A 16,138-nucleotide genomic window follows, 5' to 3' on the forward strand; every position below is an offset into this window, starting at 1 on the left:
TTGTGACTGATTTGCTTGCATGTTCATATATGCATTACGTGTTTGCCTGGTGCCTGCAGAAGTCAGAAGAGGGCATTGGATCCCCTTGGCATGGAAGTAAGGCATGGTAGTGAGCCCTGATGTAGGTGTTAGTAGGAGCCTGTGTCCTGTACTCGTAACTTCTGAGCCATCATTCCATGCCAATGATTCTTACACTTTCCTGCTCTTTGGGATGCTCTGACTAACAGAAATTTAAATTGACAGTTAAAACTATAAAACATAAACTTAATCCAGTGTTATGATATTTTTACAGAGTTCTGCTAGAAAAGAAGAAACATTCTGAGTTATAAAATTGTCACTTTTTGGAAGAATCTATATTAAGCATGTAGGTGGTTGTTTTCTATACCAACTGTATCAAGATCTTCTTTGAAGATTATTAGAGAATAAATCCATTGTATAGCCAGAAGGATAAATAGATAAAGAACTAGTGCATAGAGTTAACTGGCTTAAAATTAAGGACCCATTAGGAAACATACCACACAGCGTATCCATTTTATTTTAACAAATTGTATTGAGATCCTAAGGTTCATTGCACTTTCCTTACTCTTCATATAATTTTCATAAAAAATCAGCTGTGGACCGGGTGGTGGTGACTCACGCCTTTAATCCCAGCACTCGGGAAGCAGAGGCAGGTGGATCTCCATGAGTTCCAGGACAGCCAGGGCTACACAAAGAAACCCTGTCTCAAAAAAAAAAAAGAAAAAAGAAAAAAAAAAGAAAAGAAAATTACAAAAAAAAAAAAATCAGCTGTGGGATGGGTTTTGCTCAGACTTCTAATGTGTAAGATAAGGAGAAAACCAAACCAAAAATGTTGTGGATATAATTTCATAAAAGGAGCCAGAGTGTGAGCATGATGAGAACTGTGGATTTGTGTAGTAAATTATCTTGGCTAATAGGAGACACACAGCAGAAATGTTTCTAAATAGGAACAATCACAAAGTAAAAGTATTTAGTATTTGAAGAGTTGCAAGTTTTCCTTTAAGAACTTGTCTTAGAATAATTGATAGAAATGTAGTTTATGGTTGGTCTTGTTTTAGTTTTGCTAACTTTGTCATTAGATTTATAAAGTTAAGATGACTGTTTTGCCTTGTCAAACTTAGCTGCCTTTTAGCTGCTCAATATTTTGGTGTAGATTTTAATGTATATTAAATATTTAGTTTATTTAACAACAAGTTTAGAAACTATATTTTCATTTTGAAGGAAGACATTCAGGTGTACTAAATTGCATACATTTAATTGAAACATCACATTGAACATAAAATTCAGACACTACAAATGTTGGAATGTTGAATAAGGTTTATTCAAACCACTTCAGCTAAATTGACATTTTACCTTTTTGATTTTTCAAAGAGAGGAATATACTGCCTTATATTGCACCTAGCCTGCCCTGATCAAAATTATTTTTCAGCAAGGTAAATAGCTTGCTCTCTAGTCAATCAATATGTAGAGCTTTAGACATTTCCTTTCTCTTCCGTAGAAAGCCATTAGAAAATGAAGAGTGTGATTTTTAAATTGAGAACAAAGTGTCGCTGCTCACCTTCAGTGAACTAGTTGACTTATAAATAATGTGGCATTAACTCTAAATTTTAGCTAGAATGAGCTGTGTGAAATATGGTTCAGAAGTCTAAATCAGAAACCAGGAACCATATTCATTTAATCAGTAATTCTTTATCTGTAGCCTACATCCATCACTCTTGTTCTAATTTCCTTGGTATTTAAGGAAAACATTTACCTGTGTTTTGTATCAATGCACCCTAGACTTTTCATTGTTGTTTCTTCTGTTAATTCCTCTTTCTTATGCATATAGTAGGCACTAATTTGTTTCCTTTCTAATGTCATTTTCTCATGAACATAAGAAAATTCACCACATTAGGAAACAAACCATCAGTATTCTCCTATGCCTCTTTGAGTTTTTCATTTTTGTTTTCTTGTTTTGATGCACTACCGTCACCCTCTGCCTGCCCTCCAGACATCTACCTTTTTCCCCAAAACTGTCCTTAGTACCATTCACAGTTTAATCAAGTTCTTATTTCTCTGGGAGAAATATTCACATGAAATGTATGAGGTTCTCCCTGACTTCACCGAGTCTGTGCAGCTGCTATGCTTATGTCTTAACTGCACCAGTAATCTTCTGCCATCCGTAGTAGACACCCAAAGTCAGGAAACAGTTCAAAGTGCTATGGTAATGTCAACTTTCCCTTGACACGAGCAGATATTAGTAAGTCATCTGTATTAAGATTTCTAGCTTCATCTAAATTCCTGTTCTTCTTGAATATCATGCATGACACCACATCACTTTGAACCTGATATTTGTTCTTTGCTTTGCATACATAAATATATACATTTTCTGTATTGGTTTTACCAGGTACCATTCAGGCTTCCCAATCCCTCAATCACTTTTCTCATCTAACTAGCACATCTCAGAGCTAGCACCCGTGAAATGGTGTTTCCTAAGCAGTGTACTAGTTGCCTGCTACAGTCTTCAGAGTCTCTAGCCACCTAGAGGACTTCTTTTCACCCCCTCCCTTTCAGGCAGGGTTTCTCTGTGGAGCCTGGCTGTCCTGGAACTTGCACTGTAGATCAACTGTGGCCTCGAACACTGCCTGGCTCAAAGAACTTGTTTTTGTGCGGATTTTATCAGTGTATCATCATACATTAATATGTAAAATACTTAAGAGTAACAATATTGAACAATTATATTTTAACGTCAGTAACATGTTTATAAAGTTAACTGTTTTAAAAATGAAGACATTCAGAAAGTAGCATTAAAACACTTTTGCCAGGCAAACACACATAAGACCGCAAAAGCAGTTAAAGTAGAAACCGTAATATACAAGCAAAAGATCAACAAAACAGAAAAAAAAGTGTTAAAACAGAGCAAAATGAGACAAAAAGTCTACAAAATACCATTGCATTCATTTTCTGTTGGTCATCTACTGCTGGGCATGGCACCTGCCCTGAAGTGTGCTTGATGTACTCAGTGAGAAAATCTGGTTAAGTAGAGACAGCTAAACTCCTACACTTCTGCGTGTAGATACACTGGGTGAAGTGCAGGAAGAATTCAACTATGTATAAACATGTAGTAGATGGAACTTTCAGATGAATCAAAACTTGACATGGGGTATATGTTTTAAATGAGTGATTATAAAATGGGAATCTGAAGTATATCAGTGACTTACAGCCTTACACTAACATCTGTAACGGTCACTTGACACATAGTCACTAAGTTCTTCAGACCTTCAGAACACTGGTATGTTTCATAATGCAACTTTCTTGCAAACTCACATTTTAAAAAAGGAATTTTATGAGAAAAGTTTGAACTTAACATGGTTGGAAAGTCGAAATTCACAGAATTTGCTTGAAAGTTGAGATTTTTGTCACTGTCAGTTCAGTTCTCAGTTGTCAGACTTCTTTTACCTGATTGTAAGTATCTCCAGGTGTCCACGGCTCAGGAACTACAAGTCACACGACAGAGAGTGAAGTTAAGCTTGCAGTTCAGATCTGTGTTCACATTAGCATGTAGCTTATGCAGGCTTCCGTTTTCCAGACAGTATTTAAAGGAAGTGTAGTAGACTGGAGAGATGGTGGCAGACTGGAGCCATTGTGCTTCCAGATACCAAGTTTGGTTCCGAGCACCCACTGAAGTCTTCCCCCAGGTGCTTGTAACTCCAGTTTCAAGGAATTCGACACCTCTGCCTTCTGCTTCTACAGGACCTGCAGTCTCGTGCACACATCCACACACCTATACCTTATTAAAAATATAGAAGTTTTTTCAGAGTCAAGATTTAATAAAAGGTCTTACTGAAATTGTTCTTCACTCTTAGATTGTGCTGTGGCTACTGCTTTCCCATTCATGCGTGTGGGCCAGTAGTTTGACCTGCCATTGACTTTGAATATCCATTCAGCAAAAGCTACCAAATGACATTTTAATAAGGTCTCGGTATTATGAAAATCATTTTAACCTCATAGATGCCTTGAAAGGGTCTTGATACAAATGTGTTGCCCTGTTCACTCTACTTTTTTGTTTTGTTTTGTTTTGTTTGGTTTTGTTTGGTTTTGTTTTGTTTTTCGAGACAGGGTTTCTCTGTAGCTTTGGAGCCTGTCCTGGAGCTAGCTCTTGTAGACCAGGCTGGTCTCAAATTCACAGACATCTGCCTGCCTCTGCCTCCCGAGTGCTGGGATTAAAGGTGTGTGCCACCACCGCTTGGCTCACTCTTACTTTCTTAATTTCACCCTTTATTGAATTCCCCTTTTGTTGTCTTGATAGTTCCCTAATCTATATTCTATTTATTACTGTATTTCTCTCCCCCAGTCAGTAATCATCCTGGAATATAAATCTGATTATGCTGCTGCTCCTTATTAAATTTGTATTACGTTCCATCAGTTGTGTAAAATTCTGATTTCTTCGTAGGACACTAAAGGCCGTCTGCCTTCCCTTGTCCTGTCATCACTGTGTGCCTCCTTTTCAGCCAGGGCACAATTGTTTCTGCAATCCATACAACTGCATGTATTATTCTTTCTACTTAGTTCCTACATATACCTCTAAATGTTTATCATTTTTTTCAAGTTACTTCATGTCACACATCACAGAATTTTATATTAAAAGTTGTTAAGCCCTTAGTGCTTTACATCTGTTTTGCTTATGACATTTCTCCCCACCTGATTGCAAACCTGTTGGAGTCCAGGAACTGGGTCATCTCACACTGTTAGATACACTGAAAACGGAGCATATAGTAATCACTTGATTAGTGAACTTCATAAGAAGTACTACCAAGTACAAATGCGCTCCATGATATTGTATTCCTTTTTAGTATAACCTGTAAGTCCAGTTACTCCTCAATAATAAAAGCTTTGGGCAGGCAGGAAATGCATATGTAAACATATGTCTCTGCTTTATTAAATGAAGCTTACCTTTATTTCCATACTTTTGACTGAAAATAAAATAGGCATTTCTGAAAAAAATATGCTGAATGAAGTTTTGAAAAATTAACATATCCATTTTATTGCTGCAACTCAGATTTTAATCCCGTTAGATTGTTTTCCCCTACTTAAAAGCTCTTACCATGGCCAGCATAGTGGTGTGCATCTTCAACCCAAAACTCAGGAAGAGAAACAGGTGGACCTCTGAGCTTGAGGCCAGCCTGGCGGAGGCACCATGTTGAGACCCTATTTCAAAAACAAACAAAAGAACTTCAGTTATCAAAAGGCAAAGAGTTCTTTCTACTAGTGTTTGAAAGTACTAGGTATTATATCAGCAGCATTCAAGCCTTCAAGTGTGCCCTCCACTGTGTGTGCTCTTACAACCTAGCTGACTGCAGTTTCTGTTTTAGCTTAGTACAGTAGAATGCTTGAAGGCACCTAATTCAAGGACCCCGTCAATGTGCAGTGTTCAGTAGCAAAAACAACTTTCTTCACAAACAAAGGTGTTTTTACTAGGATTTTTGAATTTGAAGTTGAATTTTTCTTATATTTAAGAAATTTCATTGTCCAGCATTTATTTCATATAGCATGTATGTCTGTATATAAGAATAAATGCAAATTAAGTAATTTTGTAGATTAGATTGTCCGGCCTGTTGACCAAATCACTGTGTATTAGCACCCATGTGGAGGAGATTAGTTTTTAGAAGCACGTCCATCACTTAGAATCTACTGTGACTGAGCTAGGACCGCATGGCTTTCACATCCCAGCTAGATAGATAGTCCATAGGCAGTGTAATGTTTACACAACTCATGAGAATTGAATCTTCTAGACACCTATATGTACTTTAATTATTTCTTCACAATAGATTTATTGACTTTTCTCTCTGCCTTTAGCATATGTTTACTATCTAAAAGCCAGTCCTCATGGAGATTCCCCCACCCCAAAAGATGCTGAATTAATGAAGTGTGTATCATAGTCATATATAAATTCTTTAGTTTTTCCAGAGATACTTTTGGCCAGATACTGTTTCTTGGAATTTTCTTTTGTTCTTTCCCCGCACTGACTTCAAGATTTATGAATGGTTAACATTCTCTGAGCCCTGTGTCAGTCTGTGTATAATTACGATGCCCTGCTACCTACTAAGGAAGAAAAGTAGCCTCAGCCCATTAAACATACAGAAAGTGATTGTAAAATGTTAGTAATTGTTACCCTCAGAAATGGATATATTGAGTCATAGATTTATAAGAATAATAGCAAATTTTATAACTTCATAAATTTTATTTGAAAAGGTTCCCTTTTGTACCAATTGTACTTCAAAGGAAAAATATATTGAAAATTAAAAACCAAATGATATATAATTATTTTGACCATAAAATCTGTTTTCCAGCATTCATTTACTACAAACATTGTCATGTTTCTTTTCTTTATTTCATAATTTTGTAATTCATTTTTTATCTAATTTGACATTTTCATATTTTTAAAGGTCCCCAGGTGCATCCAATTTTTCAGCTTTACCAAAGATCTCTCCTTCATCTCTATCAAATAATTATAACAACATCAACAACAGAAAGTAAGCACTGAATCTTAAAAACTCTTTCTTTAATTGGTTAGCCCTATTGTGGTTGCAAAAAGATCTCTTTTATCTAAAATTTAGGATAAAAGTCTTCATGAATCAAAATTTGCTTTCTCTTAAATTACTGGTCAGTTCTTTCACGAGTCACTTCACAAGAAATAAAACACATTTAAAAAACTACCTGACTTAATACAGAATAGTATGTAATCGCTGAAAAGTAAAAAGAACTTTGAACATTTTCTATTCTAAAATTTGGATTCTATTTATTGAAATTTTTTTATAGGACTTGGTTGCAACACAAGCTCATAGGACTACAAATCTCACATGTCATCTTAGTCTGACCCACAATAAAGCATGTGTCAGTGATTCTTAGTTGGAGAGCAGATACTATAGAAAAAGCAATTTTTCTTAATAGTTTCTTTTCCCCATAATACATGGTATTTAAAATTATGTAGTTTGTGAAAATGTGCTTGATTGCTTTTTTCAAAAGGCTAAATATCACTAGGACCTTCCTATAACATCTGACTGTGTATTTACTGCCTTAAAAATTGCGGTTTTGTTTAGTCAGTCTACCCCTTCCACCTTAAATGGGTTTCAGAGATTGAAATCAGGTCACCAGGCTTACCTGCCAAGTATTTTACCTGCTGAGCTATCTCACTAGCAAAACATGCCATTTTTATCTTGCTGGAAAAAAGAAAAAGAAATCCATTTTAATTATAATTTGCTCAGCTACTGTATGAGAACCTTTATCCCAATGGATTGTCCATCTTTATTAATGGGTATGATCTATGTGCACTGTGGTTATGGCTTACACATTAGTGCACTTCACAGATGGCTGCTAATTTATAAACTCAGAAACTTAAACACTAAAGCAGTTTGGGAAATAATCATAAATCTAGCTGTAGTTACATTTATGAGTTTAATTTCCCTATTAAAATCCTCATGTTTTGCTGGGCAGTGGTGGCGCACGCCTTTAATCCCAGCACTCGGGAGGCAGAGGCAGGCGGATCTCTGTGAGTTCGAGGCCAGCCTGGTCTAGAAGAGCTAGTTCCAGGACAGGAACCAAAAGCTACGGAGGAACCCTGTCTTGAAAAATCAAAAAAAAAAAAAAAAAAAAAAAAAATTCCTCATGTTCTGTAGGAACATGGTAAAGTGATTCTGATATGTCTGGATTTTAAGTATATGATAATAGCTAAGAAAATGTTAAAGGAAAAAAATAATGAGAAAGGTTTGTTCTTTAGCATACTACAAAAATACGCAATGTAAACAGCACAATTTCATCTAAGAAGACACATACAGTTATGTGGAATCAGACAACCCAAAACATCTTTCCATGTAAGAATTTGATGCCATCGCAAAGCATTCTAAACAATGAAAAAAATGTTACAGTTATCCAAGAAATACCATCCAAAAGATTGGGTAGCTTTTCTGGATGTTTTTTCTTTAGAACTTTCAATCCAAGATTATTATTAAGCATTTAAAAGAAGGTAAAGAAATGGGGGGAAAAAAAGAAAAAAAAACACTTTAAAATCAAGTTCATAAAGGTTAGAGATTTCCTGAAACAGAAAACTAAATAATACAACCAGGTAATAAAAAGAATTAACTATAAATATTTGCATGTCAAGTTCTCATTAATTGCTTTTGTAAGTTACAACCATAAAAAATTAAACTATGATATCTATTCTTGTAAGGCTTTCTTCTGAGTAGCTGTAATAGTGACACTTTTAGTGAAAAGTTTCCCAGTTCAGATCCAACAAACTTAAAACATATCTTCTTTTCATAATTCATGGAAGCAAACACACCGTATATTAGCACTGCACCGTAGTGTAGTGCAGCATGGAAGGTGTGAATATCCAGGTGCCATATTTCTTTCTCTTCTACACAAAAGCACGTGCCAGCAGGAAAAGCTTCTTGAGAAGAAATATTTTTTAGCCCAGTTTGTATTTTATGTTTTTTAATTCATCAAAATTGCTTTTTTAGGCGATAATGTTATGTTTGTAGTGTTGCTAATGGCTCCCACATCTACAATAAAATAAGTAAATATGCCCTTACACTCATTTTTAAAGCAATTTTAACATTATGTCTAAGTGGTATTGACTAGAAACTGTATTTTGACTGGGGTCATTGTGTTGGTATATGTGGTTTCTTGTTTTTCTGTCTTTGTCTTGTGTTTTTCCTTTATATAATAAAAATATCAAAGTGCACTCTAGTCTCAGAACCTCTGGAGAGAGACACTCCTGAGGGAAAGGGAAGTTGTTTAGGGAATTGTGACAGGAACTACCTTCTAAGGAACTCCACCGTGGTCATTTGTGAGCTTGGAAGTAAGTTGTGTGTATGACTTATCTTTCTGAGTAATGAACAGAATTTAGGAATTTTGTTTTGTGTTGCCTTAATTTTTAATATATGAATTTAATGTATTTAAGCAACTATTTTATATAAGGTTTTTTTTTTTCAATTTGATTTGTAGAAATAAGTAGTAGCCAAATACTTGAGGTGAAAATAGTGTAGTTTCAATAAAAGTAGGTCAACAAGTTAGTGACCTTTCTAGGTAACGTAGTTTTAAACTTCATGTATGTGGAAGTAGTCTCCAGAATTAAATTGTATATTAAAATCTATAGTTATACTGTAGACCTAATTATATAGTAAGAAGAGTAGATACACAAGATTATATGAAACGTAATTACAAGTCCAAGACTTAAATTATTATATCCTAAGAAGTAAAATTTCACTTTCAGAAATAATTGTAACTGATAATGTACAATTACAATTATTCAATTTAAGTTAATAAAATTTGAAACATTGTGAAAAGTCTACTTTTAGAATACATTTTATTTATCCTTTCCAGTAATGTTACTTCTTAGGTCATAAAATATTTTTGCCTCAGTTACAATTTATGAGTACTTTTTAAATATGCCAATTTTTAACTATTAATGTTTTCATTACCTTTATTTTTCTGCCTATGTATTTCATAATATTACTAACATTGCTATTAAAGCTGTTTTAATGATCTGTTGTCTGGATTTTAATTTCATATCAAAGTAGGTGTTTTTTTTAAAATTTGTCTCAGTCTCTTGAAATGAAAATGATGCCCTGTGTGAGAGTAAGTCATATCAGTAACTATAGACTGTGGTCTTCTAGAACTTGCCATCTGTGTTTGCTAAATAACCTAGGTGAAAACGTATCATTAACTGCAATGTTAGCATGATTAAGTATGTGTTTATAATGTCAGATATCAATACTAAATGAAAAGTCAATCAGAAAGCTAAATAAAAGGCATATAAAACGTTCCATTTTTACATAATCACCATTAAAGAAGATTTACAAACAGTATTAACACAGTACAGTATTACAATGCCTACTAACACTTGTGTAAATTTTATCTTTCAAAATCATTAGCAGGAAAGAGAAGCAGAAGCTTCGTGGGCCTTAGGAAAACTTTTCAGGCTTCCATGTGCTCTGTTGAGTGTACAGATAGCTGATAGCTTCTGTCCTTGCCGGGAAGAGCTTTCCTGTGCAGTTAAAATATGTAACATGGAATGTGAATGACCAGGAGAGCTTAATTCATTGTCTTCAGTATCATCATTGTGCTTGTAGACTGTCTTAATCTTTGGGTGAGCATTATACTCATCCCATCATTTAAACCAAAGTATAGACACATCTTAAAAGATTCAGATTTTCTAAAACAACCAGAAAACTGCTTTGCACATAGGTTTTCCCATTTCAGGGTCAATAAAAAGTCTAGAACATCAAAACAGTGTTTTACTTTTAGCATAAGACCTTGATTCTCATTCATGTTCGTGCTGATGAATTATAAACATTTCAGTATCTGTTTGTGTTCCATGTAAGGAAAGACAGCTGAACATATACTTCAGGGATAAGCATGTAAGTGTACTTTCACTGGTTTGATATGTGTGGACACCCATGCACATACATACACGGGTACACTCATGAGTGTGTAGTTAGGGTACTTTGCTCTTTTGCTTTAGCTACTTAAATTTCACAGTCAAGCTATATCTGTTTTTTCTCCTCTGTCAGACCTTTTTAAACACTGTATAGGAGAACTTGGTTTTAATTACATTCTGAGTGATGATACATTAAAGTCCAACAGGTTCTTAGTAAGTTTTTACTTACTAGGACTATAAAATAAAATAAGATATATTATACCACTAGTAATTTAAAAGAGAAGAAACTTGAGTTCTGTCTGTCTTTTTTATAATTAAGTTTAAGACAAAAGCCATAAGTCCAGCAGTTGTTACATTTCTCTGGGCCTTAGAGTGGATTCTTTTTGGAAAATCAGGGAGTTGGTATTTTTGAAGAGAATGAATTTTTTAAGCACTAAAAATATTTATAGTCTTATTAAAAACACTTAGGAGAACTCTGAAGGGGAGTTTTATGGGGTCGTATTAGAGTGGAAGAGAAAAGCAAGAGGGTAACCAGGCTTCAGCTCCAGCTGGGGAATGCAACTGCGGCAGGGAAGAGAGAAAGCCTTGCTTTTCTGAGTTGGAGGTAAGCCTGCAAATGAGCAGCAAGAGGTATGGAGTCCTTCCAGAAAGAATGAGGCGGCCCTGTGGTTGTGGGTGTGCAGGCGTGGGGAGGTGCAGTGACAGGTCAGGAAAACGGACAGGCTTGACAGTGAAGAACCGTAAGCAAATGCATCAAAGCTGGGCTTCTGGAGTCTATAGGACTGTCTGATTAGAGAAGCATTTCAGCATTTGTTCTTGACCACAGTCTTCCTCTTCAAGTGACAGGCCCACTCTCCCTGACTCTGGAGGAAAGGGGCAGCAATGCTTTGTAGTCCTGTAGCCCCTATGCAGTGGCTCTCACCTTCCATCACATCGACCCTGTAGCACAGACCGTCCCGTCCCGCTGTGCTGATGCCAGCCGTACAGTTATTTGGTGCTACTTTATAACTGTGATTTTGCTACTGTTATGAATTGGAATGTAAATATTTTTGGAGATAGAGGTTTGTCAAAGGGGTAACAACCCAGGGGTTGAGAACCACTACCTTTAGGGAAATTTAGAATATTGTATCTCCACTCAGGGCCAGAGATAAAACATCTGTTGATGAATTTCACTAACAAAGTAGATTGCAAAGTGAGTAAAGAAAAAATTTTAAATAAAAACATAAAAATAGCTATGCTTTACAAGGAGGAAGTAGCTGTCCTAGAATGTACCTCAGCCGAGCTCCGAGGTGTTTCTAATCCTAAAAACAAGAATTGGGGTATTGTCCTTTCTTAAAAATTAGTATATGGCCTCCAAGCAGTAGTGCTTCCCAGCTCTCGGGAGTCAGAGGCAGGCAGATCTCTGTGAGTTCGAGGCCAGCCTAGTCTACAAAAGCTAGTTCCAGGGCAGGCTCCAAAGCTACAGAGAACCCTTATCTCGAAAAACAAACAAACAAAAAACTGTATTGCCATGAAAGTTCTCCAAAGGCTGACCCGTGAGTTAAAGGGTCTGACCATGACCTCTGGCCTGTTGATTGTCTGACAAGCCACCTAACAGCTGTGTTTAATCTTGGGTTTACTGTTTTCTGTTGTCTGTTTGGTATGGTGTACATATGTTTACTAAAATCTATTTTAGAATAAGCAATACTGTAATTCATATAAACCATTGTAATCTAGTGAGAGTATAATGTCTAGAGTAACTAAATATTTGAAGCCATGAGAAAATTAAATATCAGGAATAAAGTATAGCCAGGAAGTATTGGTGGAGTTACTAACTTACTGTGTTTATTTGTAAAACTACATTTTATTTGTATCATCATTTACTTCTATCTTATGACCTTGAATTGCATCCAGCTTCATCCTAATGAATAAAAAGGGCGAAAAATATGATTTTGAACTGTTTGCAGAGTATCTCTTAAATAGTCTCATAAAAAGCTATCATAAAAATTAAGAATTCCTCCTTTTCATAAAATTATCTTATATAAAAATAAGAGATTTAACTTATTGACCTAAATCTAAAATTATGCTGATTTCCTAAATTTTAGATTATAGAGTTTTTCAACATATATTGATAGAGGTTTTTTTTGTTTATAAAGTTAAAGTGAGTATTGCAGCAAAGAGAAGCAAAGGTGAGTGAGTGGTCCTGCCTGAATCTGCTTGTACGCAATCCTTTCTGCATTGCTGATCAGAGGCTGCTCTCTGCACTTCCGTGCTAGAGTTTGCTAGTCCAGCTTAGAAGCTATAAATAGAATCTTCCCTGCATCTCTACGTGATGTCACAGTGGCCTTGGGCCTCTTGGTGTTCATCTGTAACTGAAGCCCAACTCTTCCCGTCCCTGCACTTGTCGTCTTACCATAGCAGACTGACTCAAAGCGGACTTTAATGAGATGATTAATTGCTGCGGATGGTGTTTAAAATCTGAGTGTTTTCATTTTGATGGAGCGATGCAGAATGGAGCAAGCCACGATGCTGCTCCCGTTAACCCAGGGTAGAATGATATAACAGTGGGTTCTGTTGAGTGATGTGGCTTCTGATATGGTGCTTTGTTGCTTGGATAAAAAAACACCTTAATTAAGGAGGTTACTTTAGTAGAAAGTGGTATCTCAAGATGTTCCACTTGAGTGTTTAGCAAAATATCCTTAATGATTACCCAGATATTCCCTGCGTATGCTTAAAGTACTCTTTATTGTAACCATATTGTGATGCAATTGGCTACATTTGTATAATTTTTTCTTCCAGTGTGAAAAACTCAAATTACTGTCTCCCATCATATACTGCTTATAAGAACTATGATTATTCAGAACCTGGAAGAAACAATGAACAGCCAGGCCTCTGTGGCTTAAGTAACTTGGGAAATACATGTTTCATGAACTCAGCCATTCAGGTAGGTCTTTCCAAACAGAGTGAAAATTGTGCTTCATGAATTCATTACTGCAAAAAGGATGGCGTTGTTCTGTCTTTATTTTTTTCATGTTGAAGAACTTTATGTTTTGACAGTTTGTAATTCGTGGGATATTTAGGCGTGTACATGTAGCTCATGCTGCTGGTAGTAGGATTTCGACCTGCTTCCCAGTTAGGTAGCATGGTCTATTGCTATATTCAGACTAAATGTTACCTCATGCGAAACATATAATTCTAAGCAGGAAACTTAAATTCCCAAAGGAGAAGCAGACAGTCCAACTCTGAGACAGGCTTTCACTGTGTATCCATGGGTGTCCTGGAACTCACTCTGTAGACCAGGATGGTCTCAATCTCATAGAGGCCCATCTGCCTCTGCCTCCCCAGTGCTGGAGTTAAAGGCATGTGCTACCACTGCCTGACACTTAATCTCTTTTTATAAATAAAATTTCTGTGTTTTTAAATTCCCAAAATAGGGTAGACTATTCTTGATATTTTAACTTAATAACATTTTTGCTTTTTCTGTGAATTGTTAATTTTAAGTCTAATATTTTTGTTCATATTTTAAAATTCAGTCTCCTCTACACAGGAGGTAACCTCCAAAGATAACAGAGTGTGGATTGGTGAAAATACCCACAAATCTTTTAGACTAAGGATAAGTGTTTATAAAGTACATTGTCATTGATCCAGCTGACTAATATTTATAACTTCTTGCACAGTTAAAGTTTAGCTGAACTATCTAGACCAAGAGTTGGCAATAGTTTTAGAACTAGAGGATTCAGGGAACATAGTCAATTTCTGATTTAGTGGGGCCATTTCAGAAATTGCTTGTCTGTCAAGCAGAGGCTGACTAGCTTAGTGAACTCTTCCTGAGTCCTCTGTATGAGCATTGGGTTGACAGGCAAGTCATTGCACCTGCTAAGTCAATCTAAGTGAGACTGCCTTGTTCAGCTAGAATTGGGGTTAGTTAATTTTTGTTTTCTTCTGATTGCAATTAATTGGTAGCTCCTGGTCACTTCTTTTAACATAGTTCAGTCTGACCGTGAGGATACTGGTTTGTAAACTTTGAGTGTTCACCAAACACTCCAGCAGCGGCTGTGTGAAGTAGTGGATATTATTTCATACTTGTGTCTTATTGTAGCTGAAAATTATACTTTCTCTAGCTGAAAATTATACTTTCTCTAAAACAAAGTTCTCTAAAATAAGCTGGAAAAGGGGAAAAACCATGTTTTTTTCTTTCTTTATTCTTATGAGTATCGATGTTTTGCCTGCTTATATGTCTGTGCACCATGTTTCTGCCTGGTGCCCACTAGAAAAGGGCATTGAGCCCCATGGGACTGAAAGAGCAGCCAGTGTGCTTCACTGAGCCGTGTTCCCAGCCCCAATTATTCTATTTATTTTTTAATATAAATGCAGAATCTCAAAGGTAGGGCTTTACTTTGTTCTTTTCAGGGTTTACTCAGGTATTTTTTTCTTTGTAACCTTAAAATCGAAGCCCACTCATGAGCTTCCAAACATTGAAAAATTTCTGCTGCTGCTGCTGATTTTTAATATAACGTCTTCTAGTAATTCAGTAATCTAAAAAAACAGTGATCATTATATAAAATGTTGTAACTATTAATAACTTACAGAAGTGTGTGAAAATTAGACTTTCTTATGAGAATGAGTTATGCTTAGCAGTGAGTGACATACTCGATCACCAATGCCTAAAAACAATCTTCCAAATTACTCAGTGCAGTTACTCGGTCCTTCTACAGACCTGGAAAGCAACTATTAACAGAAGCCCCTGTGATAAGCCTGTTTGCATCAGAGGCACTCACCTTGCAGACACTGGATAGGATTGTTTTCTGTGCTTTCCTCCTTTCTATTTGAGCAAAGGAGATGATGTGTCTCTTCTTGTAGAGACAGGACAGTGAAGAAGGAGAACCTGTGGTCCCACACAGCTGATTTTAGGAAACACTGTATCTGTAGTATACTTGTGAGAATTTAATATTTACAGCTGGAGAAGGAATATATCTCTAATAAAAGAATGTCCTGCAGTGTGTGGCTTCACTAACAGGGATTTTTTTTTGTCATGAAAACATGTCTTCATCTCAGCTGAGGAGAAAGTGTGTAACATGTCTGTTCTTCAGTCTCTGCTAATGAGGAAATTTCTCTATAACCAGTGTTCTTATTAACTGATGCAGACTTTAATGTCTTGTCTATTCTTAACTCATGTCATAATAGAAGGATGATACATGGTTATAGATCATAGGGACATTGTTTTAAGGATCATAAATTAGTGCATCAGATTCTAAAATACAGACTTACTGTGTATTACAGGGGCTAACACCAGCACTGATTTCCAGGTACAGTCAGCTCTCTGTACCCATGGGTTCCAATCAGCCTACTGCATATGTATTTAGCATGTATTTTTTTGTCATTATTCCTGAAACAGTGCAGTGTAAAGGAGCTGAACAGCATTTGCATTGTATTGCTGTGTATGAGGATAGAAAATTACAAAGTATGCCAGAGAATACATAGTTACATGCAAAATCTCATTTTATATAAAAATTTTATATAAAAGATTTGAGCCTCCACAGGTTTTAGTATCCATGGATATTTAAGAACTACTATATACTTCTTACTTACTGAGTGCTACCATAATGGTTATGTCTCTATTAACAGCAGTTAGCAGTAGAATTAAACTGCAGTATCTTGAATTTTTTTTTATTTACTTTAATGTAAGAAAAGTTTGTCTCTAAATATTTTTCCACTTTAACTTGT

At 35.8% G+C, this 16,138-nt stretch overlaps 1 protein-coding gene across 2 annotated transcripts in view; it reads left to right on the top strand.

Annotated features, from left to right (window-relative positions):
- Usp15 (ubiquitin specific peptidase 15) overlaps positions 1–16,138 on the top strand; it is a 92,011-nt gene that overhangs the window by 40,181 nt on the left and 35,692 nt on the right. The window contains exons 7-8 of one of the 2 annotated variants that reach the window (XM_057757530.1): positions 6,444–6,530; positions 13,214–13,358. In XM_057757530.1, the coding sequence (XP_057613513.1) occupies positions 6,444–6,530; positions 13,214–13,358 (232 nt within the window). The remainder of the gene's footprint in view (positions 1–6,443; positions 6,531–13,213; positions 13,359–16,138) is intronic. The other variant, XM_057757531.1, reaches the window with a different exon arrangement.

The sequence above is a fragment of the Chionomys nivalis genome, chromosome 25 (assembly GCF_950005125.1).
Source record: "Chionomys nivalis chromosome 25, mChiNiv1.1, whole genome shotgun sequence".
Taxonomy (NCBI): Eukaryota; Metazoa; Chordata; class Mammalia; order Rodentia; family Cricetidae; genus Chionomys; species Chionomys nivalis.